This window comes from Oncorhynchus mykiss, chromosome 14 (genome assembly GCF_013265735.2).
Source record: "Oncorhynchus mykiss isolate Arlee chromosome 14, USDA_OmykA_1.1, whole genome shotgun sequence".
NCBI classification, from domain to species: Eukaryota; Metazoa; Chordata; class Actinopteri; order Salmoniformes; family Salmonidae; genus Oncorhynchus; species Oncorhynchus mykiss.
This window is the reverse complement of record NC_048578.1, coordinates 5,484,705-5,510,371: the sequence shown is the minus strand read 5'-3', so window position 1 is coordinate 5,510,371 and position 25,667 is coordinate 5,484,705. Positions and strand designations below refer to the sequence as shown.

Sequence of the window (25,667 nt, the reverse complement as noted above, 5' to 3'; positions counted from 1 at the left end):
AATTCTTGTTAATCTAACTGCACCGTCCAATTTACAGTAGATATTACAGTGAAAGAATACCATGCTAGGGTGTACAGTTATGAACATGAAAAGTGTCATGGTGTGTATAAAGGCAAAGTCAGATGCAGGAGAGAAGAGTATGATAAATAAAGCGCACTTTATTATGGTTCCAAACCGGGAGCACAACAAAACAAACGTGTTCAAAAAAACAGACCAATAAAGTAAAGCGCTAAGGAGAGGTCGCGGGTAACTGTACCCCACCGTGACTTGATTGAGACCTCGATAGTCAATGCACGGGCGTAACCCTCCATCCTTCTTCTAAACAAAAAAGAAACTCGAGGAGGCAGGTAAAGTAGAGGGCCGAATGTACCCCTGATGCAGGGATTCAGAGACATATGTATCCATAGCCACCGTCTCTGCTTGCGACGGGATACACGTGCCTCCTGGGAAGCACAGCGTCTGCCAGGAGATTTTTTGCACAATCCCCCAGTCAATGAGGTGGTAATTGAGTCCCGTCTTTTTACAGAAGGCGAGAGCCAAATTGGCATATTCTGGGGGGGGGGGGATGTGCAGAGCCAACCAGGGAAGGCCTAGTACCACAGGAAATGCAGGTGAGTCAATGAGAAAGAGACTGATTCTCTCGTCATGATTCCCCTGCATAACCATGGCCAAGGAGATGGTGGCCTCCCTGATTAGCCCGGACCCTAATGGTCGACTATCTAGAGCATGTACCGGGAAAGGTCTAACTATAGGAAACATGGGGATCCTTAACCGAATGGCTAATGCTCTGTCGATAAAATTCCCAGCTGCGCCTGAATCGACGAGCTCCTTATGCTGGGAATGTGAGGAAAACTTAGGGAAACAAACAAGCACAAACAGTTGATCAACAGAGGACTCTGGATGAGTGTGGTGCAAGCTCACCTGGGGTGATGCCAGAGTGCCCTGCCTGTTGCCTCGACTCCCAGAGGAATCAACAAGGCACCGACCGGCAGTGTGTCCTCTGTGGCCACAAATGACGCAGGTGATGGCTCCTCCTCCCGTCTCCCTATGCGCCGCACCTCCTAACTCCATGGGCACCGGAGCAGGGTTGCAGGCCAGCTCAAGTCGGTTGTACTCTCGTAGGCTGCATCTATAGTGGTTGATGAGGGCTCTGTCATTCCAGCCCTCTCCGGTGGCCAAGGTTCGAAATTCAAGGGCGAAGTCCTGGGCGCTCCTCGTCCCCTGCCTCAAATGAAAGAGCCTCTCCCCCACCGCACTGCACTCAGGTGGATGGTCGAAGATGGCCCTGAAGCGACGGGTGAAATCCTAGAAGTGGTCTGGAGCATCTCTCCTTCTCTCCAAACGGCATTTGCCCACTCCAGCGCTCTTCCTGTGAGGCAGGAGACAAGAGCGGCCACACTCTCCCCTCCCGAGGGAGCTGGGTGCACAATGGCCAGTTAGAGGTCCAGTTGGAGCAAGAATCCCTGGCACTATGCTGCCATACCATCATACTCCCTAGGAAGGGAGAGACTAATCCCCCTGGGATTCCCTCCAGGTGTAAAGGGTGGAGACAACTGTCAATGATTAGTTATTGGAGAAACAAGACCAAGATGAGACTATGGACAATGTTATTACAACACAACTCCGGTTGTGGTGGTCGAGGCACTGGAGAGACCTCCTGTCTCTCCCAGCGGTCCATGGTCTGGACAACGCGATCCATCATGGCACTAAGATGATGTAGCATGGCCGAATGTTCATGGACGCGTTCCTCGACTCCTCTAACCGGGGTACCTGTTCCTGCTGACTCCATATTCTCGATGTGTAATTCTGTCAAGGTGCGTCGAGGAACGCAGGCAGGAGAGAAGAGTATGATAAAGCGCACTTTATTATAGTTCCAAATCGGGAGCACAACAAAACAAACGCGCTCAAAAAAAACGGAACAATAAAGTAAAGCGCTAAAGAACATCGCTTGACATGAAAACAATTACACACAAAACATGATGGGAAACAGAGGGTTAAATACAATTAGATTGATTGGGGAAATGAAAACCAGGTGTGTATGAAAACAAGCCAAGACAAATGGATATATTAAAATGGAGCGGTGATGACGTCGATCGCCGAACGCAGCCCGATCAAGGAGAGAAGCCGACTTCGGTGGATGTCGTGACAAAAAGGTTATGCTACATTGAGGGGAGCGCTGAGTAAGTTGTCCTCTTTAACTGTGAAATTAAAACCTTTTTGACACCAGATCCTCCAGTCCTTAAATCTGTTAAATCTGTCAAGCGTGCATGTTTGTGAATGTGGGATCACACATCTTACCTATCCATAAGTGTCTGGCTCAGGGCTCTAAATTAATATTTTTCATTGGTTGCACTGGTGCTCCCAATTTTAAAAAGTTAGCAGCACAACCTAAAATCTAGAAGCACCAGAAGATGTACAGTACCAGTCAAACGTTTGGACACACCTACTCATTCAAGGGATTTTCTTTATTTTTTACTATTTTCTACATTGTAGAATAATAGTGAAGACATCAAAACTATGAAATAACACACATGGAATCATGTATTAACCAAAAAAGTTTTAAACAAATGAAACATATTTTATATTTGAGATTCTTCAAATTAGAAACCCTTTGCCTTGATGACAGCTTTGCACACTCTTTGGCATTCAACTGGAATGCTTTCCCAACAGTCTTGAAGGAGTTCCCACATATGCTGAGCACTTGTTGGCTGCTTTCCTGTACTCTGCGGTCCAACTCATCCCAAACTATCTCAATTGGGTTGAGGTCGGGTGATTGTGGAGGCCAGGTCATCTGATGCAGCACTCCATCACTCTCCTTCTTGGTCAAATAGCCCTTACACATAGTCCCACTAAGCGCAAACCAGATGGGATGCTGACTTACTGCAGAATAAGAACTACTTCAAGACTTGGAAAAGCATTCCAGCTGAAGGTGGTGGAGAGAATGCCAAGAGTGTGCAAAGCTGTCATCAAGGCAAAGGGCTGCCACTTTGAAGAATCTCAAATATAAAATATATATTTTCACAGTGGCCTATGTGTTTTTCCAACTTGAGACCCAAGGGAGGATGAATGATCTGTCAAACTACAGCAACCTTTTACTTGTTTGAGACTAAAACGCACAGACCCAGAGACAACAACTCAATAAAAAAGTGGTCAGATGAAGCAGATGCTAAACTACAGGACTGTTTTTCTAGCACAGACTGGAATATGTTCAGGGATTCTTCCGATGGCATTGAGGAGTACATCACATCAGTCACTGGCTTCATCAATAAGTGCATCGATGATGTCGTCCCCACAGTGACTGTACGTACATACCCCAGCCAGAAGCCATGGATTACAGGCAACATCCACACTGAGCTAAAGGGTAGAGCTTCCGCTTTCAAGGACGGCACTCTAACCCGGAAGCTAAAAAGAAATCCCGCTATGCCCTCCAACAACCAATCAAACAGGCAAAGTGTCAATGCAGGACTAAGATCGAGTCATACTACATCAGCTACAACGCTCGTCGGACGTGCAGGGCTTGCAAACTATTATAGACTACAAAGGGAAGCACAGCCGCGAGCTGCCCAGTGACACGAGCCTACCAGACAAGCTAAATTATATCTATGCTCGCTTCGAGGCAAGTAACACTGAAACATGCATGAAAGAATCAGCTGTTCCGGGCGACTGTGTTATCATGCTCTTCGTAGACGATGTGAGTAAGACCTTTAAACAGGTCAACATTCACAAGGCAGCAGGGCCAGACGGATTACCATGACGTGTACTCCGAGCATGCGCTGACCAACTGGCAAGTGTCTTCACTGAGATGTTCAACCTCTGTAATACCAACATGTTTCAAGCAGAACACCATAGTCCCTGTGCCCAAGAACACTAAGGTAACCTGCCAAAATGGCTACCGACCCATAACACTCACCTCTGTAGCCATGAAGTGCATTGAAAGGCTGTCATGGATCACATCACCACCATTATCCCAGAAACCCTAGACCAACTCCAATTTGCATTCCGACCCAACAGATCCACAGATGATGCAATCTCTATTGCACTCCATACTGCCCTTTCACACCTGGACAAAGGGAACACCTATGTGAGAATGCTATTTATTGATTACACCTCCCTCTGCAACTGGATCCTGGACTACCTGACGGGCCACCTCCAGGTGGTAAGGGTAGTTTACAACACATCCGCCAGGCTGATCCTCAACACGGGTGCCCCTCAGGGGTGCATGCTCAGTCCCCTCCTGGACTCCCTGTTCACTCATCGCTGCATGGCCAGACACACCATCATTAAGTTTACTGATGACACAACAGTGGTAGGCATGACGAGACAGCCTATAGGGAGGGGATCAGAGACCTAGCCGTGTGGTGCCAACCTCTCACTCAAAGTGATCAAGACAAAGGACACGATTGTGGACTACAGGAATAGGAGGACCGAGCACGCCCCCATTCTCATAGATGGGGCTGTAGTTGAGCAGGTTGAGAGTTTCAAGTTCCTTGGTGTCACATCCTCAACACACTAACATGGTCCAAACACACCAAGACAGTCATGTAGAGGGCACGGCAAAACCTATTCCCCCACAGGAGACTGAAAAGATTTCGCATGGGTCCTCAGATCCTCAAAAGGATTTATACAGCTGCACAATCGAGAGCATCCTGACTGGTTGCATCACTGCCTGGTATGGCAACTGCTCAACCTCCGATCGCAAGCCATCCAGGACCTCTATACCAGCCAGTGTCAGAGGAAGGCCATATAAATTGTCAAAGACTCCAGCCACCCTAGTCATAGACTTTTCTCTGTGCTACCGCATGGCAAGCGGTACCAGAGCGCCAAGTTTAGGTCCAAGAGGCTTCTAAAACAGCTTCTACCCCCAAGCCATAAGACTCCTGAACATCTAATCAAATGGCTACCAAGACTATTTGCATTGCCCCCCCCCCCCCCTTTCACGCTGCTGCAACTCTCTGTTTATTATCTATGCATAGTCACTTTAATAACTCTACCTACATGTACATATTGCCTCAATTACGTTGACTAACCGGTGCCCCCGCACATTGACTCTGTACCAGTACCCCCTGTATATAGCCTCGCTATTGTTATTTTACTGCTGCTCTTTAATTATTTTAGGCATTTTTCTTAAAACTGCATTGTTGCTGAAGGGCTTGTAAGTATGTATTCGGCGCCTGTGACAAACACAATTTGATTTGAACAACTGCAATTGGACAATATAATAAATAGGGCTGAGCTTGCTCTATGCAGGGTGCATTGTCTCGTAAGCACCAGTAATTCAAAAGTTATTCACACAGTGTATGTCATCAATATGTTGATCGGTTCATTTCAGTCAATAATTCAGAATGAAAATGTCTAGGTAGCCTAGCCAGGCAGGTTACTTGAGGCACACCTCGTATGTCAGTGGCGGACCGCTGGCTTGGTTCTCTGAGCTTTTCCTTTGTCTGTTTTCATCCACAACACCCTCTTGCAGGTACTACCTTCTTCATCTTATTTTCGTCTCTCTCTCTCTCTCTCTGGCACTAAGAAGTTATCCTTTATCAACAGTCTCATTTGATGGCATTGAGAAATAATACAAAATGGCGATGGCCCCTGGTAAAGTATGTAGTCGACATGGGCTATAATCTATAGTATAGTGTAAGTGATGCCTTCCGGGTATGGCTCCTCATGTTTAACTCTAACTGTCACTCAAATAATGTTGCCTGATACTACTTTTGAACATCATATGCTCATATATAGTTATCTCATCTTCTTTCACCAAAGAATTCAGTTCTCCAAGCTTGCTGAAACTCTCCCGAAAGGCAGGTTTTCATTTTGAGCCCTGACCCCTACAGATACAGTGAGGGAAAAAAGTATTTGATCCCCTGCTGATGTTGTATGTTTGCCCACTGACAAAGACATGATCAGTCTATAATTTTAATGGTAGATTTATTTGAACAGTGAGAGACAGAATAACAACAACAAAAATCCAGAAAATAAACTAATTTCAAAAATGTTGTAAATTGATTTGCATTTTAATGAGGGAAATAAGTATTTGACCCCCTCTCAATCAGAAAGATTTCTGGCTCCCAGGTGTCTTTTTTACAGGTAACGAGCTGAGATTAGTAGCACACTCTTAAAGGGAGTGCTCCTAATCTCAGTTTGTTACCTGTATAAAAGACACCTGTCCACAGAAGCAATCAATCAGATTCCAAACTCTCCACCATGGCCAAGACCAAAGAGCTCTCCAAGGATGTCAGGGACAAGATTGTAGACCTACACAAGGCTGGAATGGGCTACAAGACCATCGCCAAGCAGCTTGGTGAGAAGGTGACAACAGTTGGTGCGATTATTCGCAAATGGAAGAAACACAAAATAACTGTCAATCTCCCTCGGCCTGGGGCTCCATGCAAGATTTCACCTCTTAGAACTAGCTAGATAACAGGTATATTAGGTTTTTCTCCAAAGCCCATTGGCAATACCTCCAATACCGCCTTCCCTCACTCAAAGGCTTGAAAAGCTTCAAGTTGCTACTATTTTAATTTGATCCATAAGTTGGTCATTACTATGTGGCAGTGTTGTTGCTTTATCTCCTTTTCAGAAAGCTCCATCACTGAATTTTCTCCCCACAGTTTTAGGCAGCTAGCCTAACTTTAGCTTGGTTTGATGAGGAAGCGTGGGGGGCGTTGCGCATGCAAATAGCATGCATATAACAACGAATCAAAAAGTTGTTCAAAGTTGCTCAGAATTTACAAGCCGGAGTCTCCAGACCACTGAGTCACAGCTTGCTGTGTCGTCATGTGGGTTGCGCATTATCCAGGCTAATTACACCCTTCCACCTATCTGCTTCATGTTTCAGGTAGCCCACAAAAGCCAGCATGGATAGAATGAAAGAATTGACCAATTTTGCCACATTCTAATCATTCTCATGTGCCAACATATGGCCACGGTCCATGCCATGGTGAGACTTGCACTCCTGTAGATCTGAAATAGTTGGATGGTGAAATTTGCATCCAGCCAACCAGAAAAGCGAGGCGAAGCAATTCAGGCCTTCTTGAAATTCAAGACAATCCCAGTACTGCAATTAAACATTATTTGTATTTTTATTATTTTTTACCCCTTTTCCTCCCCAATCAGTGGTATCCAATTGGTAGTTACAGTTTTGTCCGATTGCTGCAACTCCCGTACAGACTTGGGCGAGGCGAAGGTCGACAGCCGTGCGTCCTCCGAAACACAACCCAGCCAAGCCGCACTGCTTCTTGACACACTGCTCGCTTAACCTGGAAGCCAGCCGCACCAATGTGTTGGAGGAAACACCGTACACCTGGCGACCATGTCAGCATGCATTGTGCCCGGCCCGCCACAGGAGTCGCTAGTGCGCGATGGGACAAGAACATCCCTGCCGGCCAAACTCTCCCCTAACCCGAACGACGCTGGGCCAATTGAACGCCGCCCTAAGGGTCGCCCCATGGGTTTCCCCGTCGCAGGACTCGAACCAGGACCTCTATGAAACATTATTTTTATAGTTAAAAAATATATTTAGTAAGCATAAGAAATTTAGAATTAAATGTGGAGTGGTGCTTTATAGTTATGTGATGACATCTGTTGCCCCGCGTAAATTATTCAGCAATCATCATTTACTGTAAAAAAAAAAAAACTGTGTTTCCATTATCATTTGTCACAATAAAGTTCGACAAAAGAAAAATTCACCAATGTCGAACGGATAAAAACACTGTCAATCTTTAGAAAATTTCTCCTATACAGTGGCTTGCGAAAGTATTCACCCCCTTGGCATTTTTCCTATTTTGTTGCCTTACAACCTGGAATTAAAATGGATTTTTGGGGGGTTTGTATCATTTCATTTACACAACATGCCTACCACTTTGAAGATGCAAAATAGTTTTTATTGTGAAACAAACAAGAAATAAGACAAAAAAAATAGAAAACTTGAGCATGCATAACCATTCACCCCCCCATAGTCAAAGCTTTGTAGAGACACCTTTTGCAGCAATTACAGCTGCAAGTTTCTTGGCGTATGTATCTACAGTGCCTTGCGAAAGTATTCGGCCCCCTTGAACTTTGCGAACTTTACCCACATTTCAGGCTTCAAACATAAAGATATAAAACTGTATTTTTTTGTGAAGAATCAACAACAAGTGGGACACAATCATGAAGTGGAACGACATTTATTGGATATTTCAAACTTTTTTAACAAATCAAAAACTGAAAAATGGGCGTGCAAAATTATTCAGCCCCCTTAAGTTAATACTTTGTAGCGCCACCTTTTGCTGCGATTACAGCTGTAAGTCGCTTGGGGTATGTCTCTATCAGTTTTGCACATCGAGAGACTGAAATTTTTTCCCATTCCTCCTTGCAAAACAGCTCGAGCTCAGTGAGGTTGGATGGAGAGCATTTGTGAACAGCAGTTTTCAGTTCTTTCCACAGATTCTCGATTGGATTCAGGTCTGGACTTTGACTTGGCCATTCTAACACCTGGATATGTTTATTTTTGAACCATTCCATTGTAGATTTTGCTTTATGTTTTGGATCATTGTCTTGTTGGAAGACAAATCTCCATCCCAGTCTCAGGTCTTTTGTAGACTCCATCAGGTTTTCTTCCAGAATGGTCCTGTATTTGGCTCCATCCATCTTCCCATCAATTTTAACCATCTTCCCTGTCCCTGCTGAAGAAAAGCAGGCCCAAACCATGATGCTGCCACCACCATGTTTGACAGTGGGGATGGTGTGTTCAGCTGTGTTGCTTTTACGCCAAACATAACGTTTTGCATTGTTGCCAAAAAGTTCAATTTTGGTTTCATCTGACCAGAGCACCTTCTTCCACATGTTTGGTGTGTCTCCCAGGTGGCTTGTGGCAAACTTTAAACGACACTTTTTATGGATATCTTTAAGAAATGGCTTTCTTCTTGCCACTCTTCCATAAAGGCCAGATTTGTGCAATATACGACTGATTGTTGTCCTATGGACAGTCTCCCACCTCAGCTGTAGATCTCTGCAGTTCATCCAAACTGATCATGGGCCTCTTGGCTGCATCTCTGATCAGTCTTCTCCTTGTATGAGCTTAGAGGGACGGCCAGGTCTTGGTAGATTTGCAGTGGTCTGATACTCCTTCCATTTCAATATTATCGCTTGCACAGTGCTCCTTGGGATGTTTAAAGCTTGGGAAATCTTTTTGTATCCAAATCTTCTTCACAACAGTATCTCGGACCTGCCTGGTGTGTTCCTTGTTCTTCATGATGCTCTCTGCGCTTTTAACGGACCTCTGAGACTATCACAGTGCAGGTGCATTTATACGGAGACTTGATTACACACAGGTGGATTGTATTTATCATCATTAGTCATTTAGGTCAACATTGGATCATTCAGAGATCCTCACTGAACTTCTGGAGAGAGTTTGCTGCACTGAAAGTAAAGGGGCTGAATAATTTTGCACGCCCATTTTTCAGTTTTTGATTTGTTAAAAAAGTTTGAAATATCCAATAAATGTCGTTCCACTTCATGATTGTGTCCCACTTGTTGTTGATTCTTCACAAAAAAATACAGTTTTAAATCTTTATGTTCTAAGCCTGAAATGTGGCAAAAGGTCGCAAAGTTCAAGGGGGCCGAATACTTTCGCAAGGCACTGTAGATTGCACACAGGTAGACTTTTTTAAAACTAATTATGTAACTTCTGAAGGTAATTGGTTGCACCAGATCTTATTTAGGGGCTTCATAGCAAAGGGGTGAATACATATGCACGTACCACTTTTTCAATTCTTATTCTTTGGAATTTTTTGAAACAAGTAATTTTTTTTATTTCACTTTACCAATTTGGGTTATTTTGTGTATGTACATTACATGAAATACAAATAAAAATCAATTTTAATTATAGGTTGTAATGCAACAAAATAGGAAAAATGCCAAAGTGGGTGAATACTTTTACAAGGCACTGTAGCTGCCGTTTCCATTACACATGACGCAATGTTTTTTTGTGTGTTTATTCTACTATTCTAAGTCTCAACAATAAGTTGAGAACCCGACTGAGTTCCTGGGGGGGTCTGAGGCCCTCTAGTGGCCGGGGGCCCTAAGCTACTGATTTTGTCACTTATGCCTGGAGCCGGCCCTGGTTTTATAGAAAGTCTTTAAAAATGACTGTTTCGCATCACTAAACTGGCTAAACTAAGTGGTAGACACATGAATTACCATGCAGTTACGTCTTCAGAAAGTTGAAAGAAATACAAATCGCTGATGCATTCACTAATATTCTTTACATGTAGGCTTTGGATGGAACGAATCTGCGCTCACGTTTTTCACTAGGTCATTCGGAAACAACTGCACAGTGAAGCCTATCAATACAATTATTTTTGGGGTGATTTTTTTCCCTGGTCGCACTGGGTCTCCCAAAATAAAATATCAGGTCGCACAGCAAAATATCTAGGAGCATATGATCAAAATTGTCACACTTTAGAGCCTTGGTCAGACTGCCCTGCCTGGATCTCTGATTATGTGGTCTGTCTTTAGGGGAGGAGTGCAGTTGAGAAGCTCTCCCACTGAGAAGCTGAGTCCATCAGGTCTGGTCCTCCAGCCCCCAACCTCCAGGCCTAACACGAAGCAGATGGTGAGGGGAGATCCCCAGCAGTAAAGGACAGGCTGAGGCCTCTGCTGGAGGTACAACAAGAACTAGAACCTCATTTGGAAGTGGAATCATAACATAGGCACAATGGACCTGGAGCTATTGAAGTGTAGAGCTGTAGAGGTGGAGTTATGATATGTCACTATCTATGGGACCTTTGAGAGAAGAGGGAGAGAGTTAGAAGAGGATGAGAGGAAAATAAATATGGAAGAGTGAGGAACAAATTATGGTCAGATTATGGTCAAAAAGACAAACCTACTTTGTTGAGGCGAGTTGAGTTTTGATTATAACTGACAACCTCATCCTGATTAATAATTTGTTCATCCACATTTACAGTGCTAACATAGTTATCAATGTTTGAGGAACTACAAAATAGGTTCAGAGTTCAAGTTAATGGCTCATCCATACACACACAAACAAACAAACAAACAAACACACAGACACACACACACACACACACCATCCCTAATATAAAAGCTAAATATGTTCTTGACAAAAGGCTTAAAAAGAAAGATGAAGAAGAATGTTTAAGCAAACCCTCCCTGTCTCATTGATATGGGTGAGTGCACAACGGACACCCATCATTTCACATCACCATAGCGATTAGGAAACCTTTGATCTTTGGGGTGGATGTGACAGGAGGATGAGGCAACAAGCTCTCACAGTCTCAATGCAGAATTGGACATTCATCCACGTTCTCCAAATGTAACATTTCAAAGTTGCTCCAAACATCACATTTCTAAGTTAAGGGTTAAGTTTAGGCACTCATTCCGAATGGTTAAAGTTTGGGATAGAGTTAAAATAAAATAAAAAAATAAAAAAACAGTGTCCACGAATGGAATTGAACACACAACCTCCAGAGTCATAGGATTACTTTAGAGCCCTGCCTGGACCTCTGATTCTGTGGTGTGTCTTTAGAGGAGGGTTGCAGTTGAAAGGCACTCCCACGGAGAAGCAGTCCACCAGGCCAGGTCCTCCAGCCCCCAGCCTCCAGGCCTAACACAAAGCAGATGGTGAGGGGAGATCCCCAGCAGTAAAGGACGGGCTGAGGCCTCTGCTGGAGGTACAACAAGAACTAGAACCTCATTTGGAAGTGGAATCCTAACATAGGAACAATGGACCTGCACATTGATATGCATAAAATGTTTGTGTGAATTTCCAGGCAGACTAGATGCTGTGCTGCGTATTACTGCCTTTCTTAAGGTCTATTGCAAATTTGTCACAAAAAAAAGTGAAAATGAGAAGGTAATTTTTTTAGATTGCGCAACCATCTAACCCTGCACCTTATACACTATCCCCAAAATCCATCACCCAGTTTGCCGTCTGCCAACTTGCGTCTTTATCTTCCAACAACGATAACCCCTCTAAACAGGAGTGGGAGGGACCAGAGTCAAAATGTCCATTTGGGCACACTTATTGGCTGACAGGAAGGACCTTTTGTTACAGTCTCTCTCATTCTTACACTCTCTGCCCACTCTCTCTTTCTTTGTCTCTCTAAATCAGGGGTCCTCAAACTTTTCTGAGTCGAGATCACTTTCTGAGTCAAAATGAAGGCAGAGATCTACCACTCAGAGTATTTTATAAACAGGACTAAAAAGACATAAGCCTATGCAACATTAACCTATTAAAAACAATTATGTAGCAATGATGTTTGTAGTAGGCTATATGCCCAAAACATTATCACTGCATATTGGCTAAGCTTGAATTGCCCTGCCAATGTTATTCTTCTCAGACCATTTTAAAATCATATTTCAAAACTTAAGGTATATGATCACACTGGTAATAAATCATCATTTGTTGTATTACTTGTGAGGCACAGCTGAGAGAGAATAAATTCAAATAATATGCTTTCTTTATTTTACTGGACTGATTATGCTTGCAATCTGATGATCAGTCTCAGTGGAGGGAGAGCATTAGAGGGTCTGCCTCTCAACATAGTACCATCTCTCAGTACCATCTCTCAGTATCATCTCTCAGTATCATCTCTCAGATATCCCCCCTCTGCCAAGACTGACCAAAATACATATTACAACCTATGTGTTGTGATAATTGTGTTGTTTGCTCTATAACCTTTTAGTTCATATCCCTTGAAACCGTGATATATAGACCGAAGGCAAAGACAATAAGAAGACAGAGTAGCAAAATACATTTAACCACACCTTTGTATCATCACAGAACCGGAGAGCAACATCTGTCTGGTGAAGTCAACAAAACATATTGCATGTAACAAACAGTTACATGACCTACAGCATGGTCAAGCAAGGTAATGTTTCTGACATTTTCGGACTACTAAACAGCTATTGATTAAGAACCACGGAGAGTCGCAAACAGGAGCTGCCTCCACTAATCCAGCAACATTTGTGTGTGTGTGTGTGTGTGTGTGTGTGTGTGTGTGTGTGTGTGTGTGTGTGTGTGTGTGTGTGTGTGTGTGTGTGTGTGTGTGCAATTAGAAAAAACATGTTGACTCACGCCCATGCTGTCCTCCTCTTCATGTTGCCTAAATGGTCTATGGCTGTCATGCAGTACACACTTTAAGTTTTTGTTATCCCATGCTGCCCGGTAAAATGCTTTCTCGCTAGCCTAACTACCTTTCATGGGCAACTTAACATTAGCATACTACTTCTAGCTACATGTTCAACTTCCATCCTCTCAGGACAGGGGCACAATGTATGAATTTATGGTTGGATCCGTTATAATCATTGGCCAGTACAGAGAATTAAGTAAAACTACAAGTCCAAATCCCTATCTCCATCCATGGCTAATTTAGGACAGGGCTGATTTTAACTAGCTATCTAGCCACCGGAGGATGGCGTCCAACCAATATATGGACGAGATGCAACAATACAACAACGAGATGCAACAATGCAAGTTGTTTTGTTGTCAATAATGACGTTTGTGATGTGATTGTTCGGAAGCCAAATCCAAATCCAAATCCAAACTATGCTTGCATGGTGAGTGATCTGACCTGAGACCTGAAGACCCAAGCCTTTAGCTCCATGGACTAACATGGTTTTGAGGTGTATTGACAACCCAGGTTTGACTCCCAGGTGGTCATCCAGACTGCTAGGGTTGCCAAGTAAAACAGGCAGTTGAGCTAAACCAGTCCATATGCAAGGACATTGAATCATGATGATGCTGCTGAGGATGAGGGTGATAAGGATGTTTAAAGACATTCCATATAAATTAATTTCACAGTTCTTCACGTTACATTTCCTGATTCTTCATAACCATCACTGATGATGTAAAATATGCTTCCAGGAAACAGGTCTTTGGCTCTTTTTGATAATTATTATTAGTTCCATACAATGCACATTCATGTCCTAATTATGGTGATGGAAGTCCCTGGAATATGTAAGGACAGGTTAACAGTACAACTAGAGTTCAAGGAAGTAGTTTCATATCAACAATAGGCTATAAAGTTGGTGTAGGTTAAAGACAGTGAAGGGGAGGTTTCTTTAGTTGCCTTGGTGTTAGGAAATTATGATTAATATGACTGAACAAATCATTTTAAATGGAACTGTAAGTAAACTTATACTCTGTTATATTATGTCTAATAGACAATATGAGTTCATAAGAAGAAATTGTGTGACAGGAGAAAGGAGTAATAAAATGTTAAAGAACACCATTCCAACTGGGCAGGAACAAATGGGTTGTGGACTGTAAACACATAAGGTCGTTAGCCTATGGTTGACCCAACCTGAAACTTAGCTCTGGGGTTTTTAGATAAGGCAGTGAGTGCATTCCTAGGGTTTCTGTTAGTTAAAACTGTCAGTTCAGTGGTGATCGATAATGTTGAGGGGTCAAAAGTTATCTGGGAGTGTGTTAGTAAGTTAGAATGAACTTTTCACCTTACTTTGTCCCGGTCGACAGGAGGGGGTTCGGTTAAGGCAGTGAAATGACGTCATGATCTGTATTTAAACTGATGCATGTGTTTGAGTGGCAGCGCGCTCCGAGAATAAATTCTATTACCTATTATTTAAAGACTGGTCTGCGTCTATTTTATGCAAACAAGAAATCTTACAAATAATCATAGAATAGATGAAGGGCTTTCAATTGATGAAAGCACATTGGCTTAATTAAATTATACTAACAATTGGTCCTTCGAGTGGATTCCACAAACTTCTCTGTCGTCCGAAGGGAAAAACCGAAAACCGTGCGCACGGACGAGGTTGGACTCGTAGTTTAAAAGTCCTGGCCTCCAGCAGAGGTTTAATAACAGGCCGGTATATATATCTTAGGTCGACAGAGAACGTGACGGAATCGAACCGGCATTGCTTTTCCCAGTGTACAGGACGAAGGTAAATGGTCTTTATTCTCGAATTTGGGAGGAATTATTTAAGATATTTTTGATTGAAGGTGCTAAAGGAGTTTGGATTTAATCAATGATAGTTGCTTGAATATTTTGAACAAATACAATGGGTTTCTACTTTGTGGGTAACCAAAATCGATAGGAAGGAAGCGAGTCTGAAATGACTCGTGGTAAGGTGCACTACCGAAAGTAAACTAGGACTTAATCAATCTTGGCCTTGCAAACCGAAAGATTTTTTAAGGGTGGGATATAGTAAGTATTGTTAGATGGGACGTTCATTCTGTACAAATAGGATAGCCATTAATTCAATAAACATACCTAAATAAAGTTTTTACCTAATAGTCTATCTGTAATATGGGAAGTAGTCTGACTATGAAAAGTAGCAGATAGATATATTAAAACAGGTGAGGATAAATTAGGCTTGGTGAGGAGGCAGAGCAATTCTAGGCGAACCTAATCACTGAACCCATTCAATACTGAAAGAGATTAATATCCAGGGAGGAGAGGGAAACTAATTCTAGAAGTAGTGAGATATGAGATATTAATTAACGTTGAAAGTCCCAAGGAACAATAGTTTATAATGAGCTTATAATTGTATACGGGTGAAATGTAATGTCCAAATCAAAAGTCAACTATAGATGAGGTTTCCAGGAAGGAGAATACATACAGATTATCATTAAAGAGAGGGAACAGAAATTGGAGAGAGTCTGGACAGAGGCTCAGGCAGTGAAGGAGACAGATAGATCGGAGAGGGGAGAATATCAGACACATTCACCGAATCATAACCGATCAGGGCTGATTAGAAAAACCTCCGAAATAGGAGAGAAAAACACACCGAAGCCTAGGAAAGCTTTCCAGCATTATAAAGGGGAAAATGAAAGTGTAGAAAGAGAGGATCTGTACCCCCTAATAGAGTTACCCAATCCCCAGGCGGGGGAGGGAGATCATGAACCTATTGTTCGGGTCTATAGACCTTGGACGCAGAGAGACGTAGAAAAGGCAGTAGAAGGTATCCCCCACCCGAAGACAGGAATGGCAGGTTTTGAGAGAGATCTGAATGGACTAGCTTCCAGTTTCAGGTTAAACACAGGGGAGGTGGAAAGAGCAGTTAGAACCATAGTGGGAAAGGATTGGTTTGCTGTGCGCGGGGCCTGGGTGCCAACAGGGAATAATGGGGACATTATACAGTGGAGCGCGGGACCTGGAGAGCCATTCAGAGCAAAAATTACAGAAGTAATCTAGTCGATCAAATAGTGGTGGTGAGAATACGGCTGCAGGAGCTACTTGCGGGATTATCACCCATATATGTGAATCCTGCTGAAGCCGAGGGAGGTGTAATAGAGGTAGAAAAAGGAATAAAGTCGAGAAAATAGGATAAGGCGAGTCAAAAGAAAAAGAGAAAATGTTTTAATTGTAACGAAATTGGACATTTCGCCCGGGAGTGTAACACTCCCTGCAAAAGACGTCACCACCAATATTGTAGTTTAACTGAGGGAAAGGTCAGAGGCGACAATCGGGTAAAGAAAAAGAAGGGTTAGATCCAAAGGGAGCGAGATTAATGAGAATCATAACTGAGGGAAAATTTTGGGCGTTTAAATTAGTTATATTTTCTGTTGTTCAGATGCTGGAGTAACAAATACAGATAACTGTAATTTGGGTCTATTTGCGGAGAATCTCAGTTCCATAGCATTGGTGGTATAGTGGTGAGCGTAGCAGTCTCACAACCTGCAGTCCAGGGTTCGGTTCCCAGCTGAGGCGTAAAAAATAATAATAATAATATATATATATCAGTTTTTGGTTGTAATTAAACTAATTGTTTAGCAGAGAAAGTTATAGTCACTAGTATTGGTATAACAGATAAACTGAACGTGTTAAATAGTTTGTTTGGGACAAATTGAAAGACTAATTAATTCAACTTAAAATAAGAACGAAGCGAATTTTGATGCAAGACGATGTCTGTTCACTAAATTATCTGTTGGGAATAATATATTGAGAATAGAGTTGTAATTAAAATGCTAAATCAAAGACGAGACAGTAATTTAAATCAAATTAATTGTGAATAATAACGGGGAAACAATTACGATAGATTTGTGTCCATCGAAATGTTTTTATAAAATTAGCAAATTGATTGATGTTGTAAACTCTAATTCAGGATTCAACAGATGTGATAAATCAGGTTTGGTTTATCGGACCCGAAATACTGTTGCTGCAGACGGCCAACCATTATTTACAATTAATTGAAAATCGTTGCGAAATGAGTCGAGGTTGAGCGCTTGTTGATGACATCACTCGCGAGGCTTTCGTCACCACGGAAATGATGTCGTGACTGGGGGTAACGGAGAGAATGCTTCGTGTCTTTTAGAAGAAAAATGCGTGCATTATTATTGAGTCACTTTTCAGAAGTTGATAAAAATGTCGAAATACATTTTTAAAAGGAGTATGTAAATCGTCAGGAAAGATGCTAAAACTAGCAGCTGATTCGCTAGGTGGGTATCATTGATTTGTGGCGTTTATTTGGACTGTAATTAGGCCATGTCTGAATCGTAAAACATCGTGATAATGGATTATGATGGTTATTGATTCCTGGTTTGATTTAACTTAATTAAGCATTTGTTCTGGTGTGTTTAAGTAAGGATTCTTTATACCGGGACGGATTGAAGTTATATAAAATATGTGAGTTGAAGGAGCCAAGGGAAAATACGCTACATTTTTATTAAATATCTGGGATTATAATCTTGGGGAGAATGAGGCCATAAACGTCCAAATTGATAAAGGCCTGGAAGTTTTGATTAATCATTAAGGTTTGCAAATATATACACATAAGACATTTGTTAGGACTATTTGTTTTGGTGCAAAGGTATTTTAAAGAGGCACGCTCAAATATGGAACTTTATGAGTTTTTATTTTATTAGTTTTAGATTATACAAGTGAATTTTGATTTTAAGGATAAAGGGTTCTTTAATATGTCTAATGTAGTATAGAACTTGACTATAAAAGGGTGGGTTGACTTATTGACCTTATCATGACTGTCTTCTGAGGTCTGATCAGCCTCAGGGGAGAGTCATTGGTATAATGAATGTGGTCCTATTGAGTTACTAGTTTTAAGGTAAATTCATTATAATGGAGTTTTGGTTAGGGGTTTGGAATTATTGTTTGAATCACTGAAGAGAAAGTGTTTCAGGATTCTGATTTACAATATTAGCTGTGAAGTTTTTGAATGGGCTATTAATGATTTGGTATTGTAACGGAGAAAAAAAATCCTATTTATCATTGAGAATAAATAGGGGAAGATAAGATACATTGAGGTTTGGATAGGAGATAGATTAATCCAATAGGGCAGGGAATTACATAGAAAAATAAGTTTCAGTTCATAGGGGTGATAAATTACTGTAGATAAGGTATTCCACACTTTGCAACATATATTAAATTCATGTTATTGTCAGATAGAATACTGAGGGTCCCTGAGGGAAAGGGCTTGTTAGTGTAGGAAGGACTTTGATATGATTAGCATTTGTTTTGAATTTGTTTGACTATTAGGAGTTAAAAAAAAAAAAAAAATAGTATTACATTTAACAGGAATATAGGACATCTGTGATGATTTAGGATTATTGTTAGGATTAAGATAGATTGATTAAGGAAATGTAAGGACTTTAGAGATTGTCACTCATAGATATGTTTTTTCTAAAATCAATGATTTTAGATAAAGTCAAACAGTTAGAAGCTTAGTGGTATTTGAGAGGTATGAGAGAAAAGGGTTACGGTTTAAATCGGTAAATATATATATTTAAGAAAATATATAAGTAGCACAGATACTTCTTTAAAGTAGATAAGAAACTTGACAGAGTATTGGTACAGGATTGACATGAATGGACGCCCAAGGGAGAATTGGACATTTGGAAAATGAAAGGGGCACTCCTACATGATTTACTAATCTTACCTAAGTCATTGTTTAAGAGTAGGCAAGGTTGTTACCTGGGCAGAGCCAGGTAACAAAGGGGGGATGGGTAAATTGTGTTCTAGGATAGGATGTGACCTACGGGATAATTAACTGATAAAAAAAAAAAAAAAATTATTAGCTAATAATAGAACAAATGAGAAACTGTTTGTTAACCAAACCTGTATGTCCAAGATTTTATGCACTACAGGTGAATTACAGGTGAAGTCACTCAATCCAATCCCTGAGGCCTGTTGGGGGTACCATACCAATGACTCCTGGTGACAGCTAGCAGAAAGAAATACCCGGATTCATATCACACTGCGGGAGGGTAAGACACAATGTCACTGTCGAACAATAACAGAGTTCGAGAGGAGAACTGGAATTAACAGAATTCTGGGGGCCATCTCTCGAATGAAAAATACCTTACCTGTCCTTTCCTCACTGTTCTTGTTCATAGAAGTGAAAATGTGTCAGACTCTTGCTAATGATGTGTTTTCTGGAAGAGGGTGGGGCTTTATAGGTGAGCTGTCCATCCTAAGCTGTATGGTTGGAGATCTTATTCCTACAACATGAACCCGAGAAGGCCAGAGGGTAATATTGACATAATTAAACGAGAAATTAGTATTAACCAAGCATAAGAGATTACTTGATCTGGATAAACAGGAAGTGAGAGTAGGATAGGGAGGGATGTCTCAGTGGAGTTCTATGTAAACCAAGTGGTGTCTGACTCCTTGGCAGTACAGGACTAAGAGTAGCTATCATGGAAGACATATATGCAAGTCTCTGTGTAGTTCATGGAAACAAGTTATAGCTCACACCATGTGAGAAGGCTACATAAATCTACATACCCAGCATTGAAGTAGATGGAGTGTAGTGAAAGTAAGGGTTTCAGTTGATAACCTAGTGCATTCCAGGTAGAAAAAGTTAAGAGCAGCTGGTTGCTCTATAGGCAGCAGAATACAATCATTGTCCCTGACAAAGCAGATACTGACTGTGGAGTTGTCCAGAGCCAAGAGCCGGTGTGGATAGTTCAGAAATTGAATTATTCACCTAAGGGAACAGCCTGTATGGTAAAGCTATTCATGGAAGCAGGAAAGCCAGATAATAAGTTGTATGGATTTGCACTATTTATATACACATGTTCTTCTGAAATCTGAGCTTCCTCCTTACACAGAGGCAACGAGAGACTGTTTATTGTTTGATTCAGTAAAGTACTCCTGAGAAATATGTGAGGTAAAATCAGTACTGCAATAGGACAGATAATGTTACTTCTGATGTGACCAATGAGTGATTTGGCAGGATGGTTGAGATCTGGGAATTTCAGTAAGATAAGGAGACTCAGGGCTCACATCTGTTGAATGTGTGGGAGAATGACATGATGGCGGAGTATTACTGGCTAATTGAACAGAGGTATGTGTACTGAAACATTTTGAGAATGCCTTTTACGCTCATTCAACACCATGACATGGTGTTGACTAAACGGGAGAAAAGAAGTACTCCGACTGGGTCTTTTGATGATAGGGTTTGTATTAATAACATTGTGGATCCAAGGGTGGCAGATGAGATCAAAGCTATAAATTAGATCCTGGCAGGATTAGAGTCAAGTATTTTTTGGTGGTCCACTCTCAATGAGAATGTGGATTGGATCAATTATATCTATTAAAAATCCACAGCGCTTCACCAATTATTTTAGAGATGTAATGAATGACTTGGCAGAATAGAATAGTCTTGGATGTTTGCTGGCTGAAGAGGGTGGGAGTGTATAGGTAGTTTGACTCCAGGATATACAGTTAGGATGGATCAGTGACCAAGGCCTTGTCTGGTTTACACACCCTAGTTCACGAGTTGGAAATAAACTCAGGGGTGGATACTTCTTTGGCTAATTGGGTTGACAGTGTGTTTGAAAGATGGAAAAATGTTATGATTACTGTGTTATGGGCTACCTTCACCTGTGTGACTGTGTTAGTTTTGTACGGACGTGGTTGATTGCGTGTATGTATGAAAGTTATCATTTCCAGGACTCTGGCGAAATCGATGACACTTCAGATGGAGATATATGGACCAATCCTAAGCTCTGACCAGTGGAACACAAAATACATGGCTTGGACGTAATAGAAGAATCCGGATCATTTCACTCGCGAGGAGACCATATTTGATGTTTAGGAAATTTAGATGTTTTCTTATTTCAATGTATAGACTGTTTTTTCATGAAGATTAACAGAAAATCCTGATAAGTAGAATTAAGATTCTGATGTAGGATAGAACAGTCATGGAAGTTGATTATGTATCATTGATATTTCCATGTAGTGTTTAATGTTGGTATGAGTTGTTAAGTCATTTTGAGGGTGGATTGTTAGGAAATTATGATTAATATGACTGAACAAATCATTTTAAATGGAACTGTAAGTAAACTTATACTCTGTTATATTATGTCTAATAGACAATATGAGTTCATAAGAAGAAATTGTGTGACAGGAGAAAGGAGTAATAAAATGTTAAAGAACACCATTCCAACTGGGCAGGAACAAATGGGTTGTGGACTGTAAACACATAAGGTCGTTAGCCTATGGTTGACCCAACCTGAAACTTAGCTCTGGGGTTTTTAGATAAGGCAGTGAGTGCATTCCTAGGGTTTCTGTTAGTTAAAACTGTCAGTTCAGTGGTGATCGATAATGTTGAGGGGTCAAAAGTTATCTGGGAGTGTGTTAGTAAGTTAGAATGAACTTTTCACCTTACTTTGTCCCGGTCGACAGGAGGGGGTTCGGTTAAGGCAGTGAACTGATGCATGTGTTTGAGTGGCAGCGCGCTCCGAGAATAAATTCTATTACCTATTATTTAAAGACTGGTCTGCGTCTATTTTATGCAAACAAGAAATCTTACAAATAATCATAGAATAGATGAAGGGCTTTCAATTGATGAAAGCACATTGGCTTAATTAAATTATACTAACACTTGGAGACGGGGGTGGGGCCGCCGCTCGCGGAAACTGCCTTTAAATATGTCGTTGGAGTGAGAGGTTTTACACAGTCTCATTTGGATTGTACACTGAACTAGGCTACATAGTATAGTATCAGGGAAAACAACCAGGTACCGACCGTCGCCCTGAACACTATCCAGTTAGGACAAGACAATCAGAACTATGTGTGGTAAGAACGGATAGCCTACATCTAATCTAGATAATCGGGAGACAAATTACGCATTACTCATAACAAGCAATAGCCTACAGTAGGCTCGTCTAGTAGAGACTATTGGAATAGTACAATAGTATTAGCTATGTTGTTATTGTAATGTAAAACCAGTCCATTGGGAGCCGTACCAAGGCAAACAGTTTTTGTGTGTGTGTGTCTCTGACACTGTGTCAATGAGGTGCCATCCTTGTAGGCAATTTACATGCCACCGTTGGCCAATTACTTAAATATAAACCTAGATTATATATAAATATAACTTGTATTATTTATAGTAATAACAAAATAGGTTATCAGTGTTCAGCAGCAGTCCATATATTGGTTGGACGACAATCCTTCTGCTTTAGACAATTGACATGCCAGTCTCAAGGCATGTTCTGAGCTGCTACGTGTCAATGTAGCTCCTTGGGGTATTAATGACAGGTCTGGCAACATTGTAGGCTATGACAGGTCGGGCAACATTGTAGGCTATGACAGGTCGGGCAACATTGTAGGCTATGACAGGTCGGGCAACGTTGTAGGCTATGACAGGTCGGGCAACATTGTAGGCTATGACAGGTCTGGCAACATTGTAGGCTATGACAGGTCGGGCAACATTGTAGGCTATGACAGGTCGGGCAACATTGTAGGCTATGACAGGTCGGGCAACATTGTAGGCTATGACAGGTCGGGCAACATTGTAGGCTATGACAGGTCGGGCAACGTTGTATTATGTTCAGATTATGATGATGGGCTACATCAATAGGATACCATCAGCCCAGGAGCGGCATTCTCAAATATTAAATTGAACGAAATTTTGGCTATGCTTAAAGATATGTACTCTCATCCGAGTCGTTGGACTCTAGGCCTATGCACTATGCACATTTATGTTGCTTAAATATGATTTTGCATTATCAAAAAATATATGATTGTATGCTATTTAAATGCTTTAGGGTTCTAATAGTAACTATTTGCCCCGAAGTGAAGCAATCCAAGCAAAGCTTTACAGCCAACTGTAAATGTAAGTCGGCCAGTTTCTTCCTGGCATCTCCGACTGTAAATCTAGGTCTGTTCGTTTCCTCCCGGAATCTCCCCCGGGATTTGGCCTAAAGTTAGCCTACCTGGTTGAGGCGAACACTGCGCGCAATGTGCTCCTCTCAATGGCCACCTGTGTTGCTCTGAATCCAAACTCCCTCCAGCGTGGTGCACATACTGGGACCTTTAATTGCAGACGTCACGACCATTTGAGGCGCTCTCCAGAGCATTATGTGTCATTCGCCTTTGATAAGAAACCAATGTAGGCTACACTGTATTGTATATTTAATTAAATCCTCGGTAAGGTTGCTCATTGAGACAGGCCCTTTATATCCCAATCAGACAGCCCCAAATGTTCTGTAAACAACAGCGGGAGATGCTGGTAGGAAATCAAAACAAAAAGGCAGTGACTTTGTCAGCTGCTACAGAGTCAGTGTTCACAGAATGTCCTTCATACAATACAACAGTGAATATTCAGTGTGTCCTTTGGCATCACTCACTATCATTTGATATGAGAATAACTCATTACAAGTTTATTGACCATCAACCCACACCCTAGGTGCCACAAAAACTTAAATATGCTAAACATTGTGTCAAAAAACACTAAACCTATTTTCAGCATCACACTCATGCATCATCAACACGGATGATTAATTTGCACCACTATGAGTCTCCCATGAAGTGGCTTTTTTATTTCCAAAGCTGTGATTATATGATTCCATTACTTCTCCAGTTGGCCAGGGATTAGTTTGTTGATACACACTTTTAATGATATATTTTGATTTCCATTCATGTCTTAGCTGTCTCAGTTGGCCATGTCAGTAACTTATATGCGTAGGCCACTGTCTCCATGTTCACCACACATTATAGAGGATCATATTCCCAAACACAGGAATAGAGAATTATGAACAACAGAAAAATGTTGGGATACTGACTGTGTTGTTACGTTCTGACCTTAGTTCCTTTGTTTTGTCTTTGTTTATATGGTCAGGGCGTGAGTTGGGGTGGGCAGTCTGTTTGTTTTTCTATGTTTGGTTTCTGTGTTCGGCCTAGTATGGTTCTCAATCAGAGGCAGGTGTCGTTAGTTGTCTCTGATTGAGAATCATACTTAGGTAGCCTGGCTTTCAGTTTTGGGTTGTGGGTGTTTGTCTTCCGTGTCAGTGTTTGTCGCCACAGGGGACTGTTTCGTTCATTTCACGCTGCGTTTTGGTCCTCCGATCCTTCTCGCTTCTCCTCCTCAGAAGAGGAGGACGAGATCCCTTACAGCAGTACAGTACTTGCCGCCTCAACTGTTTTCTAAACCATAGTCTAGTACTGGATGGATAGTCTACATTAAAAGTACACACTGCTCAAGTCTTTCAGTGAAAGTACTCATAAAACAGCTTGAGTTGACTGTAACGATAGACCGAAAGAGGGTGAAATAAGTAAATAGTCTTTCTCTCGTTCTCTCTCCCCTCCCTCACCCCTTTATCCCCTCTTTTTTGACCTCATTGCAGGGATCTTTGCCTACCTGAATTACTGTGTGCCTCGCACCAGAAAGGAAATATTTGAGACATTGGTGAAGGGACTGCAGAGGTTGGAGTACAGAGGCTACGATTCAGCAGGTAAGGCCCTGAGTATCACCCTGAACACACAACAGCTCCTTCACACTAAAGCCCACAGAGCACCACTCCCACAACTGCATCTCACTATGTTTTATCCAGTCTTACTTTGGAACTGCACAGCGGGTATATGGCTTCAAGCACAGTTATGACAAACATTAGTAAAACCACTGTCATTACACTGTAAAACCCCCAAAACAAGTTATTCCTTCACTATGTGCTTCAGGGCGGTTAAGCAGTGAGAATATTGATACAGAGACTCTGTGGTGGTACTGAAGGTATGATATCTAATCACTTACAGTTGAGTGCGGCCGGTTACTGTCAGTTATCATGCCGATGAGTGCATTGTCCTCCTATGTTGACATGCAGGGTACTGTTGAAGCAGGTTGTTACGTGCCTCCTAAAGGAGGGAGGACCAGGAATCAGGAGCAGGAGAGCAAGGAAGTCCCAGTGGCACAATAGCTAATTGAGCAGTCCCAAATCAACTACAACATGGGACTGAAACACGCCCAAACGAGGTCGACACTCACACAGGGAAATAAACGCTACACACGGAGGAGAAACCTCTACTCCTAAACTCATACCAAACGGCCCAACTGCCGTGAGAAAAGAAAACCCTGTGGTGCAGACACGCACCCCTAACAACATAACCACAGAAAACAATCCCACACAAAGACTAGCAGGCAGTGGAGGTAAATATACCCACCGAAATCAACTAATAAGACACAGGTATAAACACCAAGAGAGACACAAACGAAAAGGAAAATTGATTGGTGGCAGCAAGTAGGCCGGCGACGACGACCGCCGAGCACCGCCCGAACAGGGAGAGGAGCCACCGTCGGTGGAATCTGTGACACAGGTGTACACGTGATCACATGGTCCATTTGAAACTGGGTGTGGACATGCCATCTAGCTGGCGTACCAGTGGGCAAAAGGTAGCTCTAATACCTTATTACTTCCACCCATCTGATCCATTGGGTAGTAGGATCTCGGCTACAGTGGGTCCTCCTTTAAA

General features: G+C 41.9%; 1 protein-coding gene across 3 annotated transcripts in view; it reads left to right on the top strand.

Annotated features, from left to right (window-relative positions):
• Positions 1-21,831: 21,831 nt before the first annotated feature.
• The window catches only part of LOC110488607 (glutamine--fructose-6-phosphate aminotransferase [isomerizing] 2), a 42,468-nt gene continuing 38,632 nt past the window's right edge, over positions 21,832-25,667 (top strand). For 2 of the 3 annotated variants that reach the window (XM_021560880.2, XM_036942737.1), the window contains exons 1-2: positions 21,834-21,998; positions 24,548-24,655. In XM_021560880.2, coding sequence (XP_021416555.1) covers positions 21,992-21,998; positions 24,548-24,655 — 115 coding nt within the window. In that variant the 5' untranslated portion in view covers positions 21,834-21,991. Of the gene's footprint in view, positions 21,999-24,547; positions 24,656-25,667 lie in introns of all 3 variants that reach the window. The other variant, XM_036942738.1, reaches the window with a different exon arrangement.